At 50.3% G+C, this 27,846-nt stretch overlaps 2 protein-coding genes across 6 annotated transcripts in view; one reads left to right on the top strand and one right to left on the bottom strand.

Annotated features, from left to right (window-relative positions):
• The first annotated feature begins 1,405 nt into the window (after positions 1 to 1,405).
• On the top strand, positions 1,406 to 18,479 carry NCF1 (neutrophil cytosolic factor 1). Its single transcript, XM_058568938.1, has 11 exons — positions 1,406 to 1,663; positions 8,422 to 8,502; positions 10,726 to 10,801; positions 10,942 to 11,107; positions 12,171 to 12,226; positions 13,510 to 13,632; positions 14,090 to 14,197; positions 15,050 to 15,167; positions 16,426 to 16,533; positions 17,060 to 17,193; positions 17,289 to 18,479. The coding sequence occupies exons 1-11, from the start codon at positions 1,592 to 1,594 to the stop codon at positions 17,411 to 17,413; spliced, it is 1,167 nt and encodes a 388-aa protein (XP_058424921.1). The 5' UTR covers positions 1,406 to 1,591; the 3' UTR covers positions 17,414 to 18,479.
• Positions 18,480 to 20,212: 1,733 nt separating this feature from the next.
• The window catches only part of LOC131422064 (general transcription factor II-I repeat domain-containing protein 2), a 57,914-nt gene continuing 50,280 nt past the window's right edge, over positions 20,213 to 27,846 (bottom strand). For all 5 annotated transcript variants that reach the window (XM_058568933.1, XM_058568936.1, XM_058568937.1 and 2 more), the window contains 5 exons: positions 26,028 to 26,105; positions 24,985 to 25,068; positions 23,923 to 24,106; positions 23,526 to 23,554; positions 20,213 to 21,927 (listed from right to left, as the gene is read on the bottom strand). In XM_058568933.1, coding sequence (XP_058424916.1) covers positions 20,324 to 21,927; positions 23,526 to 23,554; positions 23,923 to 24,106; positions 24,985 to 25,068; positions 26,028 to 26,105 — 1,979 coding nt within the window. In that variant the 3' untranslated portion in view covers positions 20,213 to 20,323. The remainder of the gene's footprint in view (positions 21,928 to 23,525; positions 23,555 to 23,922; positions 24,107 to 24,984; positions 25,069 to 26,027; positions 26,106 to 27,846) is intronic.

Below are 27,846 nucleotides of genomic sequence, written 5' to 3'. Positions count from 1 at the left end.
ATCACCTGCCACCTGCTACTCCCCTCCAGTCACTACTGGCTCCCCACCTCCCCCACCCCCACCTCAGAGGTCACCCTGGCTTCCAGTACCATCGACGAGTGTGGGCAGTTTTGGGGCTTAGTATAAATGGCGTCCCGCAGAAGGTGTGCTTCGTGTCTGCCTTCTCGCTCTCCACATCGTGTCTGGGAGGTTCACCCATGTTGTGTGTGGCAGTTCCTTTCTATTGCTGAGTAGTGTATCCTGTGTGGAAGATCTCAAATATGTCAGTGGAAATGACAGGGCAGGTGGCCTCCGGCTGAGGGTGGGGAGCAACAGAGAGTGGAGGGGACGTGCCAAGCAGATCTTTCAGAGCAGAGGGAATGGACCCTGTGCTTCTTAGGTAAAACCCCTCTGCCAGATGCCAGCCGTCACCCCAATGGTCCAGGGGGACCCACGGCTTTCCGTGCTCCATGGGACGGCCTTTTTCATCTCTCACAATCTTGGAATCTGTGGATCTGGCCACACGCTGCCCTTGCCCACTTGAGCCTGCAGCCGGGCTGCCTGTCTGAAACCAGGTCACTGTGTGACCCTGGCCCAGCTCTATGACCTCTGAGCCTCCCAGGGCCCCATCTGCCTGGCCCTAGCACCGCAGGCTTTAGTGAGAAAGGCGCCAGCCTCTCCCCTTGCCCGCTGCTCCCCTCTTCACCTCTTTGTCTCAAATCCCCTTCTCAGTGGAGCTGGTGGTCCCATTTCACTGAGGAGGAAACCGAGTCAGCTCTGAGGGTCGGTTCTTGGATCAGGATTGGAACTCAGGTCTCACCCTAAGTTTGTCCCAGCTGCCACTGGCATGCAGCTGCGTGCACACACCCAGGGACGTGGGCCCGACACTCGAATGGAGGCATTCATTCATTCGTCCACTCGGGGTGACCCAGCACTCTCCACATATTTATGGAGGGCCCACTGCCAGCCGGGTTCCAGTTATAGGGGCTGGGGCCAGAGCCCTTGTCAAAACAAGCTAAGCCCTTGCTCACATTCTGGTGAGGAGAGACACTGTAAAAAAAATAAAATCGGTAATATGTCAGTTGTGATAAGTGCTCTGAATAAAAACAGTGAAGTGGGGTGGGAGAAGCATGAAGTTTTGCTATTTTGTGTGAAGTTATGAAGAAAGGCCTCTCAGAGGAGGTGCCATTGAGCAGAAATCTGGAGAAAATGAGAGAGGAGCTACAGATACGTGGGAGATGGTCCGGGTGGGACTGCCAGCGCCAGGCCCTGAGGTGAGAGCAGCTTGGCGTATTCCAGGACAGCAGAGGGGCCGGTGCGGCCGGGCCGGAGGGAGCCGGCCACCGCCCCTCGCCAGCCTGCGGGGCCTTACAGGCCGCGGGGAGGACAAGGGCAGCGTGTCCGCGCACACATGCGTGCGTGTGGCCGCCCGCGTCCACGCTGGGGAGCCGGAGGCGTCCCAGAAACTGAAAGGAGCAGCAGCGCCCTTTCTGCGCCCTCCCTGCCCCTCCTGCCCCCAGCCCCGCGGCGACAGACGCGACTTCCTCTTTTCAGCCCATTTAAGGCCCAGCCCTGGGGCGCCCCGAGAGCAGAGGCCGCGCGCAGCCCCGCCATGGGGGACCCCTTCATCCGCCACATCGCCCTCCTGGGCTTCGAGAAGCGCTTCGTGCCCAGCCAGCACTACGTGAGTAGCGGGCGCCGGCCGCGCCGAACCCGCGAGTCCCCGGGGCCACCGGCCGCGCCAGGGCGCTCCGGGCGCCTGCGCCCGCCCGCCCGCCGGGGTCCGCGGGGGAGGTGCGCGCCTTCAGACGCGCGCCCGGCACCCCCGCCCCGCGGTTGGGGACAGCAGGCCTCGCCCCGGGACCCCCACTTCCTGCTCCCCCGCCTCAGCCCGGAGCCCCCCTCTCGGCGACTGTCCGCGTCCCCGCAGCCCCGCGCTCACCGCCAGGGCGCGCGCCTCCGGGCAGCCGTCCATGACCATCCCAGGGAGGCTGGCGGCGGGCTCTGCGTCCCCCCAGCCGCCCGTGGGGTCAGTTACGTTAGAGTCCTACCCCCAACCCCAGTAGGGTAACACTATCACAGGGGCCCAAAAGGTCCTGCCTCCTGCCCTGGGGGCTGGGGAAGTGTCTGCCCAGACGTGGCCACCCCACCATGGGGTCCCCAAGCCCAGAGGAAGACCAGAGAGGAGCTCCACTTAGTAAATTGTATGGTCCATTTAGTAATGTGTGCCAAGATCTTTCTGCTTTTTTTTAACTTTTAATTTTGAAATCATTTCAAATTTGTGGAAAGGTTGCCAAAAAAAGTACCAATAACTCCTGTATTCCTTCACTCACATCTTCTCTCTCCATCCCTCCCTCTCTCTCCCTTTCTCTCTCCCTGAATGTAACTTTTCTGGATCATTGGCTACTTGGAGACATTGTGTTTCTTGACCCCTAAGTACTGTGATATGTATTTCTTAAAATCAAGGACATCCTCTTACATAACCAAATGTGTCAAAATGAGGAAATGCACGCTGATAAAACACTATGAGTCCAACCCCCAGACTTTAGTCAGATGTCAGCATGTCTCACTTGTGCTTGTGGAACTCTTCTTCAGGACCAGGATCCAGGCGGGGGTCACTGGCTGTGTTTCAGTTGTCATGTCTCTTTAGCCTTCTTTAATTCGGGTCAGTCTTGATCAGTCTGCCTTTGTCCTTCTCAACTCTGACATTTGAAGAGAGGGGCTGGTGATTCTGTAGAATGCCCCTCGATTTAGGTTTCTCCGAGACTTCTTTTATTTATTTATGTATTTATTTTGTGAGGAAGATCAGCCCTGGGCTAACATCGATGCCCATCTTCCTCCACTTTATATGTGACACCACCACAGTGTGGCCTGACAAGGGGTGCATCTGTGGGCGCCCGGGGTTCCGAAACTGGGCTGCCAGCAACGGAGCACGTGCAGTTAACCACTACCCCATGGGGCCCGCCCCTCTCCGAGACTTCTTCATTAGATTCAGATTATGCCTCGGTGGCAGGAATACCCCGGAAGGCACCTCAGAAGGCACCCTGTGTTCTCGTTGACCTGATGAGGGGCAGGTGATTTTGACTGGTTCCCATATTTGGTGATGTTAACTTTGAGCACCAAGTCCTGGGCATGTCCTCCAAGTTTCGCTACTGTAAAGTTACCATTTTTCCCTTTGTGATGAACAACTGACCTGTGGGAAGATTATTTGAAACTATGTGAATATCCTGTTCCTTATAGAACATTGATGACTCCAGCCTGAATCAGATTACTACAACGATTGCCAAATAGTGATGTTTAAACTGCCGTTCCTTCTGCGTTTATCTGTAAACATTTTACTGTAAAAGTACCTATGTCAATACGGATGCACAGATTCCTTTTATATTTAGTGGGTTATAACCCATTACTATCCTTACTTATTTAGATGCTCAGATTGTCCCAGATTTGGGCCAGTGGGAGCTCCTTCAAGTTGCCTTCTGTGCCCTTTTGACATATTCTCTCGTTTTTGACCACATTCTTTCTTCTGGCACGAGATGTTCCAGGCTTATCCTGTCCTCTCCCAGCCCCAGCCCTGGACTAGGCCATTTCGCCCCTGAGCCCTGGTTCGTTTTAGTGAGGAGTCATATTAGCACCCAATATCTGGAAGCGAGGGGTGCTCATGGCCCCTGGGATGTCGCTGCTCATGTCCTTTCAGTGAACAGACTGGGGACAAATAGCCCTTGCATCCCATTCTTGCCTTTCATTAGTTTATATTTGTAGCTCCCGTCTCTCACCCTGAGAACCCTGTTCCCAACAACGTCCATGTATTTCCTCCTTTGCTTAACTCTACAATATACTCAACGGGTTTTAGAATTGCCACGCCTGTCCTGTTATTAACTATAAACCTACTAACCTATGAAGTCAGATTTCAGTTTTCTGTGCAGTCCTGTTAGTCCTTTTAGACTGAGTGAAAGTACTGTAACTAAAAGTTGATTGGATTTTTTCTTTTCCATTTTTCTTTATGATGGTTGTTACCATTTTATACATAGTTAGTTCTTTTGTTTGTTTGTTTCCAATTTTGAAGTTTAAAAAAATCCTTGTTGATTTAATTTTGTTTTTGAATATGTAAAATATTAATATGTGATCACACATCAAAACTTTACAAGAAGATATACTCAAAGACTCATTCTAGCTTATCTTTCCTGTATTTCTCTTGGCAAAAAAATATGTATTTCTAAATATACGTATATTTTTTCTCATTTTTCCTTCTTTACTAGACACAGATAATAAACAAGGTGACATACCATATGTGCTTTTTATTGTTTTCCTGTAATATCCTGGAGTTCCCTTCAAATTCGTTATTAAGTCTGTCTAATTTTTTACAAATGTGTAATAGTCCATTGTGCAACTATGCCTCAAACAACCATTTATCTTATTTTCACTAATTTGCACTTACCTAACCATCCTGCATTTATGTTATTATGAGTAACGTTGAACATATATTTATATATTTAAGGGTTACATATATATGTGTGTACACCATGAAATGTTCATGCTTTTTGCACATTTTTCTATCAGATTTTTAAATCTTTTTTCCTTCAAATTTAAAAAAGTTCTTTATATATTAGGAATATTAATCCTTTATCTGTGATATGTATTGCAAATATTTTCTCCCAGTTTTTCATTTGTCTTCTGGCTTTGCTTATGGTTTTATATGCAAAAGTTTGGAAAAATATTAATGCATTTGAATAGTAGTCTTTTCTTGCCTTTAGGTTTTGAGTCGATTAGAAAATCTTCCTCTATACCCGTGTTTCCTTCTAGCACTTATATGGTTTCAGTGTTTACGTTTAGATCTCTGATCTATTTGGAGTTTATTCTGGTGTATGGTGTGAGATATGAATCCAATTTTACCTTTTCCTAAAAGGCTAAGCCAGTTGTCCCAACACCAATTTTTTTAAAAGCCACATTTACTCCTGTGGTTTGAGACACCACTTTTAACATATCCTAAATTGCCATACATACTTAGATCTATTTCTAGATTTTCTATGCTATGCCAATGGTTTTTTGTTCACGCACCAGTACCACACTGTTGTGATAAAATGTACGTGACAAAATTTACCATCTGAACTATTTTTAAGTGTACAGTTCAGTGGCTTTAGGTGCATTCACATTGTTGTGCAGCCGTCACCACCATCCATCTGCAGAACTTCTTCATCACCACAAACTGAACCTCTGTCCCCGTGAAACACTAACTCCCCATCCCCCACCCCTAGTCCCTGGTAGCCATCATTCTACTTTCTGTCTCTGTAGATTTGACTATTTTAGGTATCTCATATAAGTAAAGTTAGACAATATTTGTCCTTTTGTGTCTGCGTTATTTCTACTTAGCATAATGTTTTCAAGATTCATCCACGTTGTAGCATGTGTCAGAATTTTCTTTCTTTTTAAGGCTGAATAATATGTATGTATGTATCACATTTTGTTTATACATTCATCCTTCAATGGACATCTGAGTTGTTTCCACCTTTTGGCTATTGTGAATAATGCTGCTGTGAACGCTGGTGTACAAATATCTGTTTGAGTCTGTTTTCAAGTTTTTTTGGTTATGTACCCAGAAGTGGAATAGCTAGGTCATATGGTAATTCTGTGTTTAATTTTTTTTTTTTTTTGTGAGGAAGATCAGCCCTGAGGTAACATCCATGCTAATCCCCCTCTTTTTGCTGAGGAAGACCGGCCCTGAGCTAACATCTATTGCCAGTCCTCCTCCTTTTTTTCCCCCCTTTTTCTCCCCAAAGCCCCAGTAGATAGTTGTATGTCATAGTTGCACATCCTTCTAGTTTCTGTATGTGGGACGCCGCCTCAGCATGGCCGGACAAGTGACGTGTCAGTACGCGCCCGGGATCCGAACCCGGGCCACCAGTAGTGGAGTGCGTGCACTTTACCGGTAAGCCACGAGGCCGGCCCCCTGTGTTTAATTTTTTGAGGAACCGCCACACTGTTTTCCACAGCAGCTGCACCATTTTACAATCCCACCATCAGTGCGCAGGGGTTCCAATTTCTCCACATCCTCGCCAACGTTTGTTTTTTTCTCTTTTCTGTTTTTTTTTAAAAATCATAGCTCTCCTAACAGGTGTGAAGCACACAGTTTTAATAATAAAGGGTTTATAGTCTGCTTTAATGTCTGGTAGGGATAGTGTCTCCACATACCTCTTCTTTTTTAGGGGTTTCCTAGCTATTCCTTTTTTTTTTTTGCAGGGAAAGATTCGCCCTGAGCTAACATCTGTTGCCAATCTTACCTTTCTCTTTTATTCTCCCCAGAGCTCCAGTGCGTAGTTGTATATTCCAGTTGTAAGTCCTTCTAGTTCTTCTGCGTGAGCCGCTGCCACAGCATGGCTACTGACAGACGAGGGGTGTGGTTCCACACCCGGGAATGGAACCCAGGCTGTTGAAGCCATGAAAGTGCCGAACTTGAACCACTAGGCCATCAGGGCTGGCTCTCCTAGCTATCCTTTTTTCCCCCTGCTCATTTATTTACATATTGTCTGTGATTGTTTTCGTGCTAAATAATAGAGTTGGGCAGTTGGGACAGAGACCACAGAGGCTGCAAAGCCAAACGCGTTTACTCTCTGACCCTTGACAGAAAAAGTTTGTTGACCCCCACGGTCTGAGTCATGGTTCCTAACTCTGCACATTAGAATCACCTGAAGTTTATCCTGACCACTGCCTGAAGTTCTTCTTCCTTCTAAGCAGCTTTACTGGGCCGGCCCCGTGGCTTAGCAGTTAAGGGCGCGCGCTCTGCTACTGGCGGCCCGGGTTCGGATCCCGGGTGCGCACCGACGCACTGCTTCTCCGGCCATGCTGAGGCCACGTCCCACACACAGCAACTAGAAGGATGTGCAGCTATGACATACAAGTGTCTACTGGGGCTTTGGGGAAGGAAAAAAAAGAGGGGGATTGGCAACGGGTGTCAGCTCAGAGCCGGTCTTCCTCAGCAAAAAGAGGAGGATTAGCATGGATGTTAGCTCAGGGCTGATCTTCCTCACCAAAAAAAAAAAAAGAAAATGCGTGATGGTTTTGGTATGTTTACCCAATTGTCCAACTATCATAATCTAATTTTAGAACATTTTTATCATCCTGCAAAAACCTTGTACCTATTGGTGGCTATTCTTTTTATTCCCCGAGATTTTATTCTGAAAACTTTCAAACATACAGCAAAGTTGAAAGAATTTTACAAAAAACAAAATAAAAGAGACAAGAAACCAGCCACTCATATACCCACACCTGGACTCCACCATTGACATTTCCCTGTACCTGCTTCATCGCGCATCTCACCATCCCTCCGTCCCTCCGTCTTATTTTGGGGGTGTTGCAAAGCCTATGGCAAACATCAGTACACTTCACCCTAATGCTTCAGCATGCATATCACTAACTAGAATTCGTCTCTGTTTATAGTTTGTTCTCTTTTGATGTAAAATGTATGTAAAGTGAAATCCACAAATCTTAGAGACACATTTGCTGAGCTTTGACGGTGCGCGTTCCTGTGGAACCCAAGCCCTCACCACGAGCGAATGCCACCGTCACCCCAGGACAGCCTCCCCTGCCTCCTCCCGTCCCACAGAGGCCCCCGCTGCTGAGGTTCCCACCTTCTGTCAGCTGCGCCTGCTCTAGACGCCGCAGAGACAAGTCGCGCAGTGCACAGCCTGTGGCGTCTGCTTCCTTCACGCAGTGTGATGCTTTTGAAACTCATCCGTGTGGTTGCGTGTATCAATAGTTCGTTCCTTTTTGTGGCTGAGTAGTATTCTCCTAGCTATTTTTACAGGCTTAATTTTCCCTACTGAGTTCTTTTTTTTCCCTCTTTCTAACAACGGCTTTACTGAGATATAATTGCCATACCCTACAATTCACCTGTGTAAAGTGTACAATTCAGTGGTTTTTAGTATATCCAACCGAGCTGCATGACCATCACTGCAATCAATTTTAGAAGATTTTCATCACCCCCGAAAGAAGCCCCGTGCCCTTTAGCAGTCACTCCTCAATCTCCCAGCCCCTGGGGCACCACTAATCTGCTTTAGTTCTGTCTCTATGGATTTGTCTATTCTGGACATTTCCTGTAAATGGAACCACACGACACCTTATTGAGTTCTTGTATTGTGTCAGCTCAGCCCTTTCTGTAACTCACATACCAGCCCTAGGAGGGAGGTCCTACTTTTATGTCCAGTTCATACATGAGGTGTTGGATTACTATGAGAGAGATGGGGCATCTTGTCGTGGGTCCTCAAGCTGGAGAGTGGCAGCTCCTGGGTCCGTGAAGTTGGTGTTCTTTCTACGGCCCAGGTTGCCCCAGAGAGCGCTGCCCCCACCCCAGTTCTGAGGGCTTCCACCAGGGGCTGGGGGCCTTCCTTCGGGCATGGCCAGGCCCCCTTGGAGGCTGAACAAGGTTCCCCCACCCCGGCCGCCTCCTAGGTGTACATATTCCTGGTGAAGTGGCAGGACCTGTCTGAGAAGGTGGTCTACCGGCGGTTCACTGAGATCTACGAGTTCCATGTGAGTGCCTGGTGGGGTGTGGGGCGGGGGGGGGGGGTCGCCACAGCCAGTCCCAGCCCACTCTTTGGTGAAGAGAGGGGCCCAGGTGCTAGCAGGACCCTGGAGCCCTCCGCCCATGGTTACGGAGGAATTAGTGCTATTTTTTTAAATTTTAAAAACATTTTACTTATTTTTATTGTGGTAAAATATACATAACATAAATTACCATTTTAACCTTTTTTTTTTTTTTGTGAGGAAGATCGGCCCTGACCTAACATCCGTGCCCATCATCCTCCACTTTATGTGGGATGCCGCCACAGCGTGGCCTGACAAGCGGTGCGTCGGTGCGCGCCCGGGATCCGAACCCAGGCCGCCAGCAGCAGAGCGCGCGCACTTAACTGCTACGCTACGGGGCCGGCCCCATTTTAACCATTGTTAAGTGTACACTTCAGTGGCATTAAGGACATTCACAGTGTTGTGCAACCAGCACCACCATCCATTTCCGAAATGTTCTCATCTTCCCACACAGAGACTCTGTACCCATTAACGGGGCATTCTTAAGGGACGTGCTTGCTCTGTCCCTTTAGGGGGAGCCTGGCCAGTGCCACCACCCCGGTTGCTGTCCCAGGAGTGTGCTCTTTTCCTCGGGGTCACTGGCCTGATGAGGACCCCGGGAGGGTTGATGATCCCAACCCCCAGGAGACGGGTCCTCTCATTTTGTGGGTGCCTGCAGCCACAAAGGTTTACAGGAACGCATCCCAGGGGCTCTAAGCCCCCATAGGGTTCCCACACAGAGACCGCTGGACAGAATTGGGGGTGGTCCTCGGGGGTCAGGAGGTGCAGAGCTTGGCTGCTGGGTCCTGGTCTGAGACGGGGTCAGGTAGCTGGAGGGTCCACAAAAGCTAGAGGAGTGGCCCAACAGCCCACTTCCTATGCAGGACCCTCCTTAACCAGGGAAGGGCGGAATCACAATTGATGGCCCAGGGCCATTTGCTACCAGGCTTTTTTAACAAAAAGGAACTAAAACATTACAAAAGTGGAAGGTTCCCTTCATCTCACAGCCCGGCCCACCTCTTCCCCTGAGGGGCTGTGTGTGTACCGCACACATACATGTGCACACGCACACGCACATACACACACGCACATACACGCACGCATGCGTGTGCACACACACGGGGTCCAGGAACAGTATGCAGTGGTGTGGGAGTGCACGGCTGCAGTCTGTATAAAGCCGTCAGCGTGCGGCTGCCTGCCCTCTCTCTCATCACCGTCAGTAGGTTTCGTTTCTGAGACCTGTCCACTCTGATACGTGTGTGGCTCCATCTTAGCTCTTTAAACTGTTCTAGGCTGTTTCCTTGTAGGATTAGCCTCTTTTGTTAATCCGGGCTCATCCATTCATTCAACATTTATTTATTGAGCCCTACTAAGTGCCAGGTGAGCAGGGAACATGGCTGAAGGTGACAGGGTATAAAACACAGATGCAAATCCCCACCCTGCCCTGTTGACCTGAAGTTCCAGCGGAGGAGTCAGGATAACAGACAAACAAAAAATAAGTAATTTATATCATATGTTAGCTGATCGTTAGAACTGTGAAGAAAAATAAAGCAGGGCTGGGGGATGGGGAGCCAGGTAAGGGGGGCAATTGTCAGGAGAAGGCCTCACTGAGGGGTGACATTGGAGCAGACTTGAGGAAGGAGAGGGAGAGTGCAGAATTGAGATAGGTGGAGGAGGAATGAGAATAGCACGTGCAAAGGCCCTGGGGCCGAGTGGGCCTGGAGGAGCCTTTAAGGGTGGCTGGAGCAGAGTGAACAGGGGAGCAGTGGTAGAGGGAGCAGGGCCAGCTCATGTGGGGCCTTGTAGACCAACCTAAGGCCTTTGGCTTCCGCTCTGAGAGAGCTGAGAGGCAGAGGGGTTCTGAGCAGAGGGGGGACAGGATCCAGCTTAGGTTGTAAGAGGATCCCTCTGGTGCTGGATCGAGGACAGACAAGGGTGGAGGGAGGGAGTCGTGATAATCCGGGCCTGGTGGAGGTAGGTGTGGTGAGAAGGGTCAGATCCTGGATAGATTTAGGAGTAGAACTGAAAGGATTTGCTTGTGGTTTGAATGTGAGCTGGAGAGAAAGAGGAATCAAGGATGCCGCCGGAAGTTTCCAGCCCGAGCGATTGGAAGGGTATTTTGGTCGTTTCCAATTTTATGCTTTTACAGTGTTGTGATAAATATTCCTTCACGTCTTCTTTCCTGTCTAGAAAATCTTAAAGGAAATGTTTCCCATCGAGGCGGGGGACATCAACCCAGAGAACAGGATCATCCCCCACCTGCCAGGTGAGGAGCGGGCTCTGTCACCGGTCCAGTCACCTGTCTGGCTCCCCTCCCCGCCCTCCAGGTTGCCCCCTGACCCCCCGTTGGACTCGACCTCTTCCATGTGCTCACTGAGTCTCTGGTGCCCCTCTGGGTCCGGCCAGCCCCACGCTGGTTTGACAGGCAGCGGGCCGCCGAGAACCGCCAGGGCACGCTCACCGAGTACTGCAGTGCGCTCATGGGCCTGCCTGTCAAGATCTCCCGCTGCCCCCACCTCCTCGACTTCTTCAGAGTGCGCCCCAGTGACCTCAAGCTCCCCACGGACAGCCAGTGAGTGGCCTCCTTGTCCCACAAGGCCGGAGAGGGAAGGGGGTGGTGAGCCCGGCCTGGAGGGGGTGGGACTTTCCCCATGTTACAGATGAGCAGGCTGAAGCGCAGAGAGGGGCAGGGACTTGCCCAAAGTCACATAGCCAGAAAGAAAAGGAGGCAGGATTCCAACTCTGGCCTGTGTGATCTGGAACCACCCAGTATCCCAGCCACGTCTCCACCTGGACCCCTCTGAGCCTCCTGGGGCTGGGGGAGGCTCACTGGGCTGGGGGAGGCTCACTGGGCTGGAGGTGGACGTCCTGGGCCCTCTTCCTGACGCTGCATCTGCTGGCTGTGGGACCTGGAGCCTTCTGAAAGCAGTGTCCCCATCTGTAATGGGTGGTGAGGGCCAGGTGCAGTAAGGGGTGCCTTGGAGAGCCCTTACAAAGTGTGAAGTCTGGAGCCCCGAGAGGATGTGGGGTCAGTGGTCTCTGTTAATTGCTGGGTGCGTCTCAGGCCCCTGCCTCACTTTTGTCACCTCATTCTCTGCCTGCTTGTGCCCCAGGGTCTCCTAGATTCAGGGCGCTGCCGGGAGGCGTCTGAGAGGCTGGGTGAGATCCCAGCGCAATGTGCTCTCCTGTTGGGGCAGGCTGGGGAAGGCCCTCTCTGGTCACTGAGTGTGGGGCTGGCATCCAGGCTGCCGTGGACAGACAGACAGTGACGCTCCGGCCAGTGCTTATCGAGCCCTGAACGCTCGCAGGTGCGGGGGCGCAACTCGCCCCCGTTGGCTGTTCTCTCGAAGCTGCAGAAGAAGGGAGCTGGCCCCTGAGCTGATGGCAGCCTGTCTCAGACCGAGGGCATCGCGTTGTCCGTCTTGGGGAGGACACCTCCTCCTTGGGGTCTGCAGGACGCGGGGCCCCTCTCTGGGGTGCTGAGCAGTCCCCCGTTGTCCAGTTGCTACCTTCTTTCTGCAGTGGGCCATTTCCCATGTCTCTTTTTCTCGTGGGAAGTTCCTCTGTAGGTCTGTCTGGATCTTCCTGTTCCCAGAGGGAAACCGAGCATCCAACCCGACTGTTCTCTTCCACAGGGTGAAAAGGCCAGAGACCTACCTGGTGCCCAGAGATGGCAAGAGTAGCATAGCAGGTGAGAGGGCAGGGCAGCCGCGCGGGTCTGACGTGATCAGAGACCCTGAGGCCTGGTGTGCTGGAACGAGCAGGAAGCGAGAGCAGCTGTGAAGGGTCTTGGTGCTGTTCTCAAGATCTAAAGGGTCTCTGGGGGTCACTGGAGAGGGAAGGGGGCTCCTTGGAGGTGATGGCACGTCCCTCACCTCTGTGGCTGCAGAGCCCAGTGCAGACCCTGGCTCCCGTCAGCCCGGGGGATGCTGTGGCTGAATGAATGAACAGGCTTGGGGGCAAAGGTGGCCTTCAGGGGTGATGCAGGGGCATGACAGTATCTAGTCTTTATTGCACAATAATAATACTACTACCTAACCTTTGTTGAGCACTTGCTCTGTGCCAGGCATTATTTAAAAAGTTTTCTATGTATTAACTCACATAAGTGTCTCTATAATAAGATGAAATAGGTATCCAGTGCTATGACCCCATTGTACAGCTGGACACATCAAGGCTTGTTTTAAGTTGTGACTCTTGTGAGGGGTCACATGGCTGCTAAGTGGTGGAGCAGGGTTTTAGTCAGTGGGTGCCTGGGCGAGTCCTCTGGGCCCCTGAGTGTGGTGCAGGGACCAGCAGCCGAAGTCTGTCGGGCTCCCGTAAAAAAGGACCACAGACGGGGCGGCTCAAACAACAGACATTTATTTTCTCACAGCTCTGGAGGCTGAAAGGCCAAGATCAAGGTGTCGGCAGGGTTAGGTTCTCCTTGGCTTGCGATGCCACCTTCTTACTGTGTGCTCAGTCACCTCCTAAAGGCTCTGCTCCAAATATAGGCAGATTCTAAGGTGTTGGGGGTTAGGGCTTCAGCACATGGTTCGGGGGGAGGGAACACAGCTCAGCCCATAGCACGCAGCAGCAGCATCGCTTGGGGGCTGGCTAGAAACACGGACTCAGGTCCCAGCACAGATCTGGGAAGCAGAACCTGCATTTCAGCAAGATCCCCGGGCCTTTGTGCTCACGTTACACAGTTGGGAAGGGCTGCTCATTAACCTTATCACATGAGAAAGAGAACGTGTGTAAAGTGTGTCAATAGTGTTTGGAACACACTAGGCGCTCCATAAATGCAGGACTGAGAGAACTACCTTGTCTCTGCTGTTTCCAGTTTGCAGGGCATGTCCAACTCTGGCGGACCTGGAGCTGGGTGGGGACGGGGTGCAGGGCCAGTTCTGGTGGCCCACACAGGGGACAGCAGGGGAGAGCTGGGAGGAGGTGGCCCGCCCCCGCGGTGTCCACTCACCCTGCCCTCCCTCTGCCCAGACATCACGGGCCCCATCATCCTGCAGACCTACCGCGCCATCGCTGACTACGAGAAGACCTCAGGCACTGAGATGGCTCTGGACTCTGGTGACGTGGTGGACGTCGTGGAGAAGAGCGAGAGCGGTCAGCCTCCCCGCCCTGCCTGGGCCCTCCTCGGCTGGTGCCTGGGTCCACGGCCTCAAGCCCCCGACCAAGGCTGCCTCAGGCCTCCTCCCGGCCTGGCCCACTGTGGGCTCTGTGTCCTTCAGGGGCCCTGACTGTCCCCCCACACTGCAGTTCACCCCCTCTCCGAGTGTGCACCCCCAGGGTGGCTGTGGGTACCCACACTTATTCATCCTGTGACTTCGCGTCTCTGGGGTTGTGCTTCTCTTCCTCATGACGTGTGTGACGTGGGCTCAGAACTGTAATTCTGTGACCGTGTGACCACGGCCATGGGCCGTGGTGTGGAGTGGGGGAAGGGGACATTTCTGAACCCTTGTGTTGGAAGTCTGTGTGTCTGCCTGAGTGTGCTTACCACCCCCGACAGCTGAGGGCGGCTGACAGGCCCACCCTGACTCCCTGCCCCACACCCCTGGCACAGGCTGGTGGTTCTGCCAAATGAAGACAAAGCGTGGCTGGGTCCCGGCGTCCTACTTGGAGCCCCTGGACAGTCCTGATGAGGCAGAGGACCCGGAGCCCAACTATGCAGGTGCCCTGCCCTCCACGGCCGCAGGGGTGTGGGGGAGGGGCAGAAGGGGCCTGGGGACACTGAGAAGCCAGCAGTGACTGCTTTGGGCTGGGCTATGATTATTGGGCTGGGCAGAGGGGCTGAGACCCCAGTAGGAGGTGGTGCCTTTGGTCAGGACAGGGAACCAGGAGGTAGAGTAGAGGTGGGGGGGGGACGGAGTCAGCCTGGGACATGGGTGGCTGTTGGCCTGGGGCCAGGTCTTCAGCAGGAAGCTGAAGGATGAGCAGACCTGAGGCTCAGGAAGGAGGGCTGCCTAGAGCTGGGGGCATCATCGCTGACTAGAAGGGGAAAGCTGGCAGCCCTGGGGCTGGATGGGGGTCATGTGCAGTTTGAAAAAATTAGAATTAATTGCTTATATTTTAAAATGGAGAGATTTCACAATTTTATGTGGATTTATGGCTCCTCTTTAAAAACTGGAGAAAGTGTGTAGCCCCACGTGCCAAGAGCTGGCTGGAGCCCAGTGGCTCAGGTACCATGTGGACGGGTGCCCCTCCCCACCCTGCCACTTCCTGGCCATCCACTTCTCCTATTTAGGTGCCTGGCCGGGTCTCTGTGGTCACAGGACTCCTGGCCCCTGGTGTGGAGAGTGGTGGGTGGGAGTGGGCAAGCTCACCTGAGTCCAGTGGGCAGAGGGCAGAAGTCCGGGGTGTCCCCTTCAGAGGAAACCCAGGAAGGAGCAGGCAGGGAGGAGGGAGGACAGCTAGAGGAGTGGGAGTCCTGGGTTCCGGGTGGGTCTAGGCCAGCCGAGAGGGGGGTGGTGAGCCCCACGTGGACAGACCCTCACACCATGCCCCTCCCCTCACCGCTGACCAGGTGAGCCCTATGTCACCATCAAGGCCTACACTGCCGCGCTGGAGGATGAGGTGTCCCTGGAGGAGGGTGAAGCCATTGAGGTCATTCATAAGCTCCTGGACGGCTGGTGGGTCATCAGGTAGGAGAGCACCCCTCCCTCCCACTGTGCCCACCCTGAGAGCCAGCCCTGGCCTGGGGCAGGGCCTGTTTGGGCTCAGTGCTGACTTGGCTGTGTGACTCTGGGCAACCCACTGCCCCTCTCTGGGCTGTTTCCATTTTGGTAGCAGACAAGTGATAATCTCACCCTGCCTATCTCTTGGGGTTCAGTGTCTCTGTCTGAGTGGGTACATTTTTCCTTTGACTTGGGGTCACTTCCCCTGACTGGTCCATCTAGTATTCCTGTTCCAGCAACACAATTAATTGTTGTATTATTATCTTTGATAACTGGTAGAGCAGACCCCGTCATCTCTTTTCCTTTAAAATTTTCATTGCACTTGCCATCTGTTTATTCCTCCAAATGAATGTAGGAATACTAATTTCTTCCCCCCTGGTTCTGGGGAAAGCAGAAGCCCAGGGGCTCGCAAAGCCATTTCTTTGGAGCCACTGGGCATCCCCAGGTCATCGTTTATGTTTTCAGAGCCCTGAGTCACAGGGCCAGCCCATGACCCCAGTGAGCTTGAGCCCCCACGCCCACGGTCAGCAGGGCCCTGGGTTCGAGGCTTTGAGGCAGGGTTTCCCAGTCTTCTAGACCCACAATCTGTTAAGCCCCATCACACAGCCCTGAGAATTCTTGAGTCTCCCACCTGCCAAGAATCAAGAGTTTTACTGAGTGAAGTTTGCATCATGCAGAGGTTGTTGTTGATTTTACTCCCAAGTGTAGTACTGAGAGTGGAAAGAAAACTCTTTTCAACAAATGGTGCTGGAACAGCTGGATATCCATATGCAAAAAACGAACCTAGACCCTACCTCCCACATACACATTTATTTGAGATGGATCACAGGTTTTACTGCCAAACACAAAACTCCCCAAAAGAAGCTTTTGGAAGAAAGCATAGGAGAACTTGGTGACTTCGAGGTAGACAAAGGTTTCTTAGGGCACAAAAAGCAATCACCATAAAAGAAAAAACCGACAAATACAGTATAACATGTTTTATTGCAAACACATGTCCCTGGGATGATTTGGATCGACCTTCTTCCCCTCCCAACGTCCTCCCTGGGAAGGCCTGTGTTGCACAGATGAGGAAACTGAGGTCCAGAGGCACAGGGGCTGGTGTTAGCCGCCTCCCAGCCTGCCTTGACCCCAGCTGTTTAGAGGAAGCACGGGACCCCCAACGTCTGGGGCTCCCCCACCCCTGCTTCCCGCGACCGCCCAGGCCTGAGGGCTGCGTCTGTTGCAGGAGAGGAGACGTCACAGGCTACTTCCCGTCCATGTACCTGCAGAAGGCCGGGCAGGACCTCGCCCAGGCCCAGCGCCAGATCAAGAGCCGAGGGGCGCCGCCGCGCAGGTGAGCGAGTGCCGGGGCTGGGGGCTGGGCGCGGCTCAGGAAGATGTCCAAGCCTGGGTTGGCAGTGCTGGGGCAGGGGGGGCCCGCCTGGCGGGGAGGCAGCACCCTCACCGGCTCAAGAGCCGGGCCGCGCCCGCCTGCACCGTGGCGCCGCCACGGCGCGGCAGGCGAGCAGCGCCGTGAGCTGGAGGCGAAGGCCGCGATGCTAGGGTCCTCGAGAATGGCCGTGAGGGCCGTGGCACTCCGGAGGGCTTCCTGGCGAGGGCGCAGGCTGAAGGCCGGCGAGGGGCGTGGGAAATGGCCTGGGCTCTGCGGCAGAGCAGGCGTCCGCGTCGGGGAAGGGCAGCTGCATTCCTGCCCCGCCCAGGCCGTGCCGGACCCCCTCCCCGCCCCCTCCTGCCGCTCCCCACTTTCTCGGGCCAGTCGTTGGACCCTCAGGGTGGCCATGCGAGTCCGCGCGGGCAGCGACGCGGGCGCGGCGGGGACGCCCGGGCGCTGACCAACGCCCCCGTCCCGCTGGGCCCAGGTCGTCCATCCGCAACGCGCACAGCATCCACCAGCGGTCGCGGAAGCGCCTCAGCCAGGACACCTACCGGCGCAACAGCGTCCGCTTTCTGCAGCAGCGCCGCCGCCTGGCGCGGCCCGGGCCGCCCGGCGCAGGTAGCCCGCCGCGAGAGTGCCCGCGGGGCCTGGGGGCGTGGCCGGGGCCAGAGGCGGGGCGGGGCCTCTCACCCGGCCGCACTGTCTGCCCGCAGTGGAGGAGCCGCCGCAGACCCGACGCGCGAAGCCGCAGCCGGCGGTGCCCCCGAGGCCCAGCGCAGACCTCATCTTAAACCGCTGCAGCGAGAGCACCAAGCGGAAGCTGGCGTCCGCCGTCTGAGGCCGGGTCGCCCCCCTCAGAGGGCGACCTGGCTTCTCCGCCCGCTCCCGCCTGATCTTTGTGTATGCTTGTATAGAGCCTGGTGTCTGAACGCCGAGGGCAGCCCAGCCCCGCCCCACCTAGTTGTCCAACGCCTTCAATAAATGTTGCTTGGAGTGGACAGAGGCTCTGCAGAGACTCGGGGCAGGCTGGGCTCCAGCCTTAGGGGTATTTCTAGAATGAGGACTGAGGCTGTGAACTCTGCTGGGGGGAAGTTGCAGGAAGCGAGGTCCGGTTGCGCACTGCCCTGGCCTTGGCCAAGACCGAATTTGCACAAGGCCAAGTGCAAGAGGAACCTCTGGCTCCTGCTGGCCGTTTGTCTGCACGGAAACTGCCTGCTTGAACTCTGGCGCCACTGTAGAAGAGTCCCGAAGAACGGTGGGCACAGGGCGCGGTCAGGGGGATCAGGGCGGTAGTGACCTTGTGTGTGCATCTTAGTTGACGAAAAGATTGCAATTTAGGTATAGGGAGGGGGCGCGTCTGATTATTCGCTGAGAACCTGTCCAGTTAGGAGGGTGTACCAGAAAGCAAATATTCACTGATGAACACATCCTCACCACTTACCCCAGCACTGCTGCCAGCCCATATCCTCAAAGTCTTTGCTGGTGGGTCTTTCGCCAAATGCAAAGACACTAAGATGCAAACCGCAACTGTAAATCTTGCAAAGATGCAGCATGTCACAAAGGCCGTGGGTGGCAAGGAGAGCTGTTCCCTCCTAGGAGAGAAGTGGCTACATGAGATGGGCAAGGCTGGTCCCCTTAGAGATAAGAGAAAACCAGCAAGGAGACAGATGCTTCTCAGGAGGATACTTTGCCCATCAAAGGATTGAGAGAGGCCTCGAGATAACCACTGTGCCGTTAACGATGTTTGCTTTTTGCAGACCGCGTTTGCTGGAAGAGTCCAGCAACAAGGACTGTCATACAAAGCTGTGAAAAATTAACCATGACAACCGCAACTCCTTTGCTTGTTCAGTTGCAATTATAACAAAAAAATTAAATACAGTATGATAAAATACTTATTTTCATAATTTTTAGTTTCATATTTTTCAAGCTCAAGTCCCGATCAAACGTTTTCCTCACGTTTTTTCCGTATTTCTTGTCCCCTGCAGGTGGCCTTGTGCCAGCCCCACTGTCACAGGCTAACGTGGAGGCCCTGGTGGCGGGTGGTGGGTGCGCCTGAGGTCAGGAGGGCACGCCTGCAGGCCTCTGCTGTGCCCCCCGGAGGGCACGCCTGTGGGCGCCTGGTCTGAGTTTCGGCTGCAGTGTGTGTGCAGCCAGTTCTCCTGAGGCCAAACACAGTGCCGGGCTCCTCACAGCATCTGCAGGTCTGAGAGCCACCCTGTCAGGGAGGCATCTGACCGTCTGGGAGACAAGGCTCAGGACGCGCAGGTGGCGGAACTGGGAGGTGGAGCCAGGCTTTGCTCTGATTCCAAGGCCCTGCTGGACCCACTGCGGTATCCGGACCCACAGAGCTGAGATCTGGTGGTGGGTGCCACGGCCGAGGGACACTCACAAGACGGGGTGTGACGTGGGCTCGTCCTCCAGGGCCCGCTGCAGCCCCTTGCCCCTGGGGCCTGTGCTTGCAGGAGTGACCAGCTTTTCCCTCCCTCCCTCCGGCAGCCTCCCTCCATTTTTCTCACAGCCTTCTTCTCCACTGCTTCCTGAAGGGGTCACAGGTCAGGAGCCTCAGCCTTTCTGCACCCTAGTCAGATTAATTCCCCCCAATCCGGGAAGTATTCACAATTTTGGGTCACTAATTCCAGTGATAATAAAGATTAAGAACACAGATAGATGTATGTGCCTTCAAATGACAATCCTCCAGGGGGGCTATAAAGGCAAGGAGGTTATTGGGCTGACTGACAGAGCTGGAGTGTGAGCGTTAACTAGATGCAAGAATGGCGTCCGTGTCTGATGTACTAAGGTTGGTCACTAAATCGTGGTTATCTCTATTCTTAGAAAATACTGTCCAAAGTATTTAGGGGTAAACGATGTATGCAAGTTTGCCTCACATGGTTCAGAAAAAAGTATGATGCACAACACTTATACACACATTATAGATATTCACACACATTCATTTATACACACTGATAGGCAATGCTGCACACCACACACACACACACACACACACACACACACACGAAAGAGGTGGGGAGGAAAAGCAAACACATGATAAAACATAGGGGTAAAATGTTAAAAGAATCTGCCAAAAGGGCACGTAAGTGTTCTTCATACTATTTTCATTTCTGCAACTTTTCTATAAATTTGAAATTATTTCAAAATAAAGCTAAAAAGAAAATGATAACCCCCAAACCTCAACTTACTTTGCCTTAGAAAGCCTATGTTATTTGTTTTGGGGTTTTCCATGTTAAGTCCTGCCTTTCTGGGTTTGTGGAGGCAGAGACAGACAATACAGGAATCCTACAGGATGTGAATACGTCTCCAGCTGAGTCTCCTTCAACTGGGAAACATGTTAGACCACATGGGATACCGTGCAAAACGAGAGGTGATGAATGTGTGTGCATATATACCCCTCAACGGATATACACACTTGTCTATTTCTCTCTATTTCTCTGTTGATTGATTTAAACGTTGAGATGGCAGCCCCAGTGCCTACAGGGGTCAAGCAAGTATATGAATGAGCGAAACAGGTCGGGCATAAGAACAGTCAACTTTCTCGATTTTTACTGGACTATGGTGAAGCATAAAATGTCATACAAACAGGTATGATACTGCAAATTATATTTCCAAGTCAGAGTGGAAAAAAGTGAAAAACAGAAATATTTAATAATTCATTTTCTCATCTCACAATCCCTTGGGCTTAGAGGATTCTAGTCTTACGCCCCACAGGGCATTGCCGTTAGTGTGTTCTTCATCATGTTGTGATGCGGAGTACAGAATCCCACTGTGAATCCTTTAACTGGGAGCAGAATTTGGTTTTACTCAGTTTCATAATGGAAAACAGCTGTTCACAAATGTAGGTGCTCCCGAACATGGAGAGAATCTTCGCACAGTGGGTTTTATATTTTGGGTAGCTACTCCAGAGGTATTTGTAGAACTCCGGTATCCCCACCTTGTCGTATTTGGTCTTCAGTACCGAGTTGCACTGCAGATCAATAAGCTCCATCTGAAGCGTCTCGTGCACGCTCTCGATATTCATGGAGAAGGGGGAGCTGAACAGGGTTAGTTCGCTTTCATAGAGTTTGAAATCAGACAACCTTTTCTGGAATTCAGTCTTTAATTCCACAATTTTGGGAATGTAGTTCAGGCCATCGCTTTCATTTCTGGAAACCGATTTCAGGGTGGGAAAGTGGGCCAGATTATTCCTTGCCAAATGAGTTTCCCAAAGACACAGTTTTGCCAGGAACGCCCGAATCAAGTCATACATCTGCGTGACGATTTGTGAATGCCCTTGGAGAGAGACATTCAGAGTGTTCAGGTGCATTGTCATATCGACCAAGAAGGCCAAGTCTTTGATCCAATCTTGAGAGCTCAGTTGAGGCAGAGGCTTTCCTCTGGATAACATGAAGGAATCAATTTCTTCCAAGGACTCAAAAAATCTCTTCAGCACCAGCCCCCGACTGAGCCATTTTATCTCTGTGGAGTACAGAAGGCTGCCATATTGGCTGTCCAGTTCATAAAGCAGAGTCGTAAACTCACTGTGGTTCAGTCCACGGGAGCATATCCAGTTCACAGAGTTAACGACCACATTCATGACGTGGTCCATCTTTAACTTTTGAGCACAAAGCGATTCTGGGTGAATAATGCAACAAATGGACTTCAGATCTGAGCCCTTGCAAACCACCGCCACTTTGGACTTCAGTTTTGTAACAAGTCCGTCGTTTGCATCTACCATCACAGGGCTGCCAGTTGAGGCCACGCTTACTAATTTTGACCAGTCGATATTAAACTTTTTAAGACTTTTCTCAACACGCAAAAATATCTCATTTCCAGATTTTGTACCTGTCATGGGCACCGTATCCAAAAGTTCTTCCGACACATCAAAATTCTCATCGACACCACGGATGAATATGGCCAACTGGGTGGTATTATTTATGTCTGTGATCTCATCAATTGCGATAGAATATGCCACAAAAGATCTGATTTTTTCACGTAACTTCTCCCATAAGTTCCCAGCCACGTCTTCTACAGGCTGCACAGCAGTATTTTCAGTTGAACCCACGTTTGCAAACACCTGTTTTTGCTCGGGGGACACAATTTCTGATGAACCCAAGAGATACTTTCTGAGTCCTTTTTTCAGCTCGTGAAGCTTCTCATCACGCATCTGCTCAGTATACTGGTCATAGTGCTTACTGTGGTTGGTTTGATAGTGGCGTCTTAGGTTGTATTCTTTTGACACTGACATGCTCTGTTTGCATATTAAACAGGTAGGAATGTTCTGCACTTCCACAAAGAAATATGCTCTCTCCCACTTCTCTTGAAATACACGGCCCTCTTGGTCTATCTTTCGTTTTCCCACTTTTGATAGAGACATGGAGACAAGAAATATTTCACTGTTCTCTTAACTCTACTATTAGAAAAACAACAGCAAAAGCATGATGATGAACGGGAGAGAGAAAGTGGCAGGGGATATGGTTAGCTGGAGAGTAACCCCCTGCCCCTCGCCCCGCCCCCTGCAGAGAGGAACCGCTGACACTCAGTTCCGGCAAACTGCTGCCAGAGGGAATATGGGCTGCCGTGGCTGGATCTTCAGATTTCTAAAAAAAACCTGGAAATTGATTTTATGAGAAAGTCCCTGGCTTTTCAATGTTGGCCACTATGCTAATTTCCGTTTTTAAAAGGTATATGAGCCAAACAAAGACATCTCTGGGGGGTGCAGCAGGTAGCTATGTCTGCCACATCTGCTTTAAACAGGAACGATTTGAGAGTATAGTTACATTTTTTTTTTAATATTTACATTTTAATGTATATTTTCTCGTTTGATTCTCAAGAGAACTTTCAAATAACAGAGAAGGGAATGAGCATAGGAGGTGGATGGTTTCCTGCTGTCCTCATGGCGGTCAGTGGTGATGGCCGCAGACCTGCACAGAGTGACTCGTTTTAAGTTGGAAGAACCTGGCCACAGTGCAGGTAAGCTTTAATTCAAGAAAACACAGATATGAAAATTCACTTGAAGAAAATGTAGGCAGAGACAGAAAGTCAATTTCGTGGTTGCCTGGGGCTCAGGGTCAGGAACAGGAAATGACTGAAAACGGGTAGGAAGAATTTTTTGGGGGTGAAGGAAATGTTCTAATATTAGATTGTGGTGATAGTTGCAGAACTCGGTAAATTTACTAAAAATCATTGAACTGTGTACACTCTACACAAGTGAATTTCCTGGTATGTAAATTATGCCTCAATAAAGCTATTAAAAATGTAAAAAAATCATTTAGCAACAAGGAATAGCTGAGCATTTGACAAGAATACTTTAGTTTTCAAACTTTAAATTAGGAGGTTCCCTAGTGACTCAGACTGCTGAGAACACCTCTCCACCTCCTGCCCTACCTGCCCCACGGCAGAGGCACTTCTCACCAGGACTCAGGGGAGATGTTCCAAATGTTTAACAAGCAGAGTGGCTGGGGCATTGCTCAATCAGAGCAGATGTCAACCTCAGCACTGAAGGCTGGGGTTCTGGGAGCCCTGCTGTCCCAGGCATCACCCTCTTTGGGTCTGAACTGTGCGGAGTTCAGGGATGGGGGGCTTTAGGGGGTGGGGCTGGGGTGGCCAGGCCGGCACTATTTACCAACTGAGACGGTGTAGTTCAGTATTATATGAACCCCTGCCATAAAGGACTCTCAAATAAGACGGAGCTGCGTCACAGAGCACACGCACAGTCTGACGTAGAGCAAGCGCCATCAAACTGCTGGAGGAGAAAACTGCCTGGCTAAAGAGGCTCAAGCCACAGAATTAAAGGACTTGGTAACAAGCAGGAAAAATAAAATGCATAGAAAGAGCAGCATGCTTTGTTCTAAGGCTCATGGCTCAAGAAGTAAGGACCCTGTAGTGAGCGCCCACCGAGATATTTCACACCGTACGAAGGGTGCTGGAACCATCTTCTCACCACCCAGCATACTCACCATTGCTAAGCTCAAGGCCTGGAAGCGGTCTGAAGAGAAAGAGACATTGGTGAATGCAACAGAGTTCACTTTCCTCTCTTGTCCTCTTAGTTCTATCTGATAACCTTTTGTGAATGTCAACTCTATGCTCGGTGCAGTGGCAGATAAAACTGAGACAGGCTGCCCACGATCACGGAGAAACAGGAACACGGACACAGCTCACGGAAGCGGAATACGACAACATGAGTATGAAGACAGCTTGGCACAGCAGTTGACTGCAGGGACCCACCGCCCACCCCCTGGGGTAAAAATTCCTGTGCTGCCATTTGTCCACAGGGCAAGTGAAGATCTGCAGATCCACTCTCAGGACCAAGAAGGTTATGAGACCTTCTAATGACCTTTATACCTGTGATCTCACCTAATGACTGTGAACTTGATAAATTCTGCCGCATCCAAGATCCTTCGCATGGAGCTGATTTCCAGGTAACCGGGGGCTTTGAAGACCACCCCTGGGGGCATGCCATCGATGACCACACAGCCAGGGTTGAATGTGATTTTCCTGTAGGGAACTTTCACGGGGAAATCCACTCCAATTGCTTCACCTGCGATGAGACGAACAGCAAAAAACCAGTTGAGTTTGTCACTTACTTTTCCCAAACCATGCTTTATCTTTAATGTCAAGATTTTAAAATCATTCACATCAAATGACAACATAGGTGATCAGCCATTGTTACTTTATTTGCCAGTGGTACTATGATGTATGAATAATTTTATTGATTTTGAAATTGGCAATGGGTAGTAGAGCAGACTCAGTTTCTCTATCTATTAAATAGGGATTATCATAGCACAGTATCTAACTGAAAAAGGTTTTTCTGGGGCCAGCCCTGTGGCGTAGTGGTTAAGTTTGCACGCTCTGCTTCGGTGGCATGGGGTTCGCAGGTTTGGATCTCTGGTGTGGACCTATACAGCGCTCATCAAGCCATGCTGTGGTGGCGTCCCACATACAAAATAGAGGAAGATGGGCATGGATGTTAGCATGGGGCTGATCTTCCTCAGCAAAAAGAGGAAGATTGGCAACAGATGTTAGCTCATGGCCAATCTTCCTTACCAGAGGAAAAAAAAAAAGGGCTTGGTGAGGATTAAATGAATAATCACATGTTGAGCACTAAAAACAATGCTTAGTCAGGGTGAGAACTTAGTAAGTGAAAGAGAGCTATTATTATTTTTATTCATTTTTATTTTTTTAATTGAGATATAGTTGACACATAAGGTTGTATTAGTTTTAGGTGTGCAACATAATGATTTGATAAAGATAGCTGTTATTGTAATTAGTGTTTCCATGTAAAAACTCTTCCATAAAAATAAACACTAATTTTCATCATAGCTCCTCACAGAAAGACAATTTCTTAGATAAAGTATCCAATTAAAAGAAGCATTTCAAGTATATGAATTTTGGATACGTAGCAATATAAAAACTTACCAAATTTTCGACTAAAGAGGTCATTGACTTGTTCTCTTAGTTGCTTTATCTTTTCAATACTTGATAATCTTTCCTTCTCATTATCTAAAAATAATTAAACAAACAAGCAAACTAGGGTTGTTAATGTATTTGCCCCCAAGAAAGGAGGAAATGCCTGTTAGCACATGAGAAAGCACTTTACTGGCTTATCAGTCAGTTTAGTTTTAGCAATAATTATGTGTTTTGGAAATTTGTAAATGGAAACCACTATAGATGATAGAGAATATTCCAAATTATGACTCTGTGTAAACACACTACATACTACTTTTGGGAACATTTCCGCTATCGTGCAAGACAAGGATATCCACTTTCACCAGCACTCTTCAACATTGTAATAGAAATCCTGGCCAGAAAATATCACAAGTGAAAGGAATAAGAGGTACTAGGATTAGAAGGGAATATTTTTCAATATTTAATTTTTTTATTCTATTTAATTTTGAATAACTAAAGCAATTATGTGGTTCAAAATTTAAGAGAGATGAAACAGTACACAGTGAAATGTCTTTCTCCCATCCCTATCTTAGCTCTCTGTTTCCTTCCCTGGAGGAACCACGTTATCAGATTCTTTTGTATCTCTTCAGATATATTTTGCATACACATATTCAGAAAAGAAGATTACCTGATGGGCCGCAAGTAAATTCTACCTCAGTGTTCAATTCCAATTCAAGGGTAGCTGCTGCTTGGTGTTGCCTGCCCTGAGGTGGATTTTCCTGGTAATGCCTGGGCAAGGCAGCGAGAAGCAACACGTCTGCCTAACAATGTCTGATATAAGCAAGATATTCGGTGTGCAGCAACCTGTAGCATATTTATATTCCTGAACTGTCATTCCTTAGTTGACAGGGTGAAGTAAGCAACAAAATAACACCTCCAAGAGACTAACCCATGTCATGAAATGGTTAAAATACAACAACGAAAAATATAAAATTGAATGAAAAAATGTTATGATATATAAATTATATAATATATAAAAATAAATTTTGATGTAGCCAGATACACTTCCCTACCTGGGACTGTCACCTGAATGACGTTGAGCTCCTCAACACCTGCTGCAGAATTTGTAACGCTGGGTGAATCTGTGTTTCCTTAAAGCAGAAGTCGAAATTTAGAATTAACAGGGATGAGGTCAATTCTCCTCTAAAAATGTCAAGGTGCCATTTTGATCAGAAGCCTAGAATGAATTGTTAACAATTCAGAGAACAACTGAGCTGCAGGGTAACGAGGTGGCTCGGCATGAACCGATGCCTGAGTCTCTGCAGTCTAATGCTGATGTCTGGGGGCTGAGGGCACAGCGGCTTTCATTTATTCTTAGCCCTAATACTTCAGTCGGTCCAATCTGATTTAAAAACAAGGGTGTTAAAAAGTATATTTCCGGGCCGGCCCTGTGGCTTAGCAGTTAACTGCGCGCACTCCGCTGCTGGCGGCCCGGGGTTCAGATCCCGGGCGCGCACCAATGCACCGCTTCTCCAGCCATGCTGAGGCCGCGTCCCACACACAGCAACTAGAAGGATGTGCAGCTATGACATACAACTATCTACTGGGGCTTTGGGGGGAAAAAAAATAAATAAATAAAATCTTAAAAAAAAAAGAAGTATATTTCCTTTGTTGTTATTCTCAGTTTAAAGCGGGGAAAAGAAAATAGGACATGTAAATGTGTTCCAGAGGCCATCTGAGAGGCAGACATTGTGTGAAAAATGAGTGAACAGACAGGGTTAAACAGTAAAAGCAGAGTTGACGCTATCATGTTTTCTGGTCAAATGATAAACACAATGTTCACTTCAGTTCTGTGTGAGAAATATAAACAGCCTGTCCAGAGGCCAGCCCGGTGGTGTAGTGGTCAAGTTTGTGCGTTCCGCTTTGGCGGCCAGGGGTTCGCAGGTTCGGATCCTGGGCGTGGACCTACACACCACTCATCAAGCCATGCTGTGGCGGCATCCCACATAAAGTAGAGGAAGACGGGCACGGATGTTAGCCCAGGGCCAATCTTCCTCAGCAAAAGAAAAACAAAACAAAACAAAAAAACCCACAACAGCCTGTCCAGTCCTTTCTGAGGAACTCAAGGCTCAGTCTATGTGTTCTGTGACTCAATCATTTTGCATCTAAAGAGCAAGACCTCAAAGGGACAGAAAGAGCGATATCATCAACAAATGCCCTCGGGTTTTTCTGCAGTGTCCTGTGCTGCTTCAAACACAGAATTTTTGGAGGAAATGTGGGAAAATTTGCTGCTCTTGACCTCAAAATTACTTATTTTTCTGATTAAATCTAATAAACCCTGCAAGGTCTGATCCTTAACAATCAGGCTCAACATTACCGTGAGGTTCCATCACCACCTTGAAATAAGAAAAATCTTCCAGGGCACTGAACCCTGCTGAGCCTCCAACAACCCCGAACAATGCAGGTCGTCAGAGTCAGTTAAGAGACGGTGACAGGAGAGAGGGAGTCAGGGTCTGATCAAGTGCTGCTGTTTCAGCATTAAAACTGACTCAGGGGCCGGCCCCGTGGCTTAGCGGTTAAATGCATGCACTCCGCTACTGGCGGTAGAGTTTGGATCCTGGGCGCGCACTGACGCACCGCTTCTCCGGCCATGCTGAGGCGGCGTCCCACATACAGCAACTAGAAGGATGTGCAGCTATGATATACAACTATCTACTGGGGCTTTGGGGGAAAAAAGGAGGAGGATTGGCAATAGATGTTAGCTCAGAGCTGGTCTTCCTCAGCAAAAAGAGGAGGATTAGCACGGATGTTAGCTCAGGGCTGATCTGCCTCACAAAAACAAAAAAAACAAAAAAAAACTGACTCCTTAAAATACAAAAATCTGTCACAGAA

This window comes from Diceros bicornis, chromosome 26 (genome assembly GCF_020826845.1).
Source record: "Diceros bicornis minor isolate mBicDic1 chromosome 26, mDicBic1.mat.cur, whole genome shotgun sequence".
Taxonomy (NCBI): Eukaryota; Metazoa; Chordata; class Mammalia; order Perissodactyla; family Rhinocerotidae; genus Diceros; species Diceros bicornis.
Note: the sequence above shows the minus strand (reverse complement) of the source record. Positions and strands in the feature narration are given on the sequence as shown.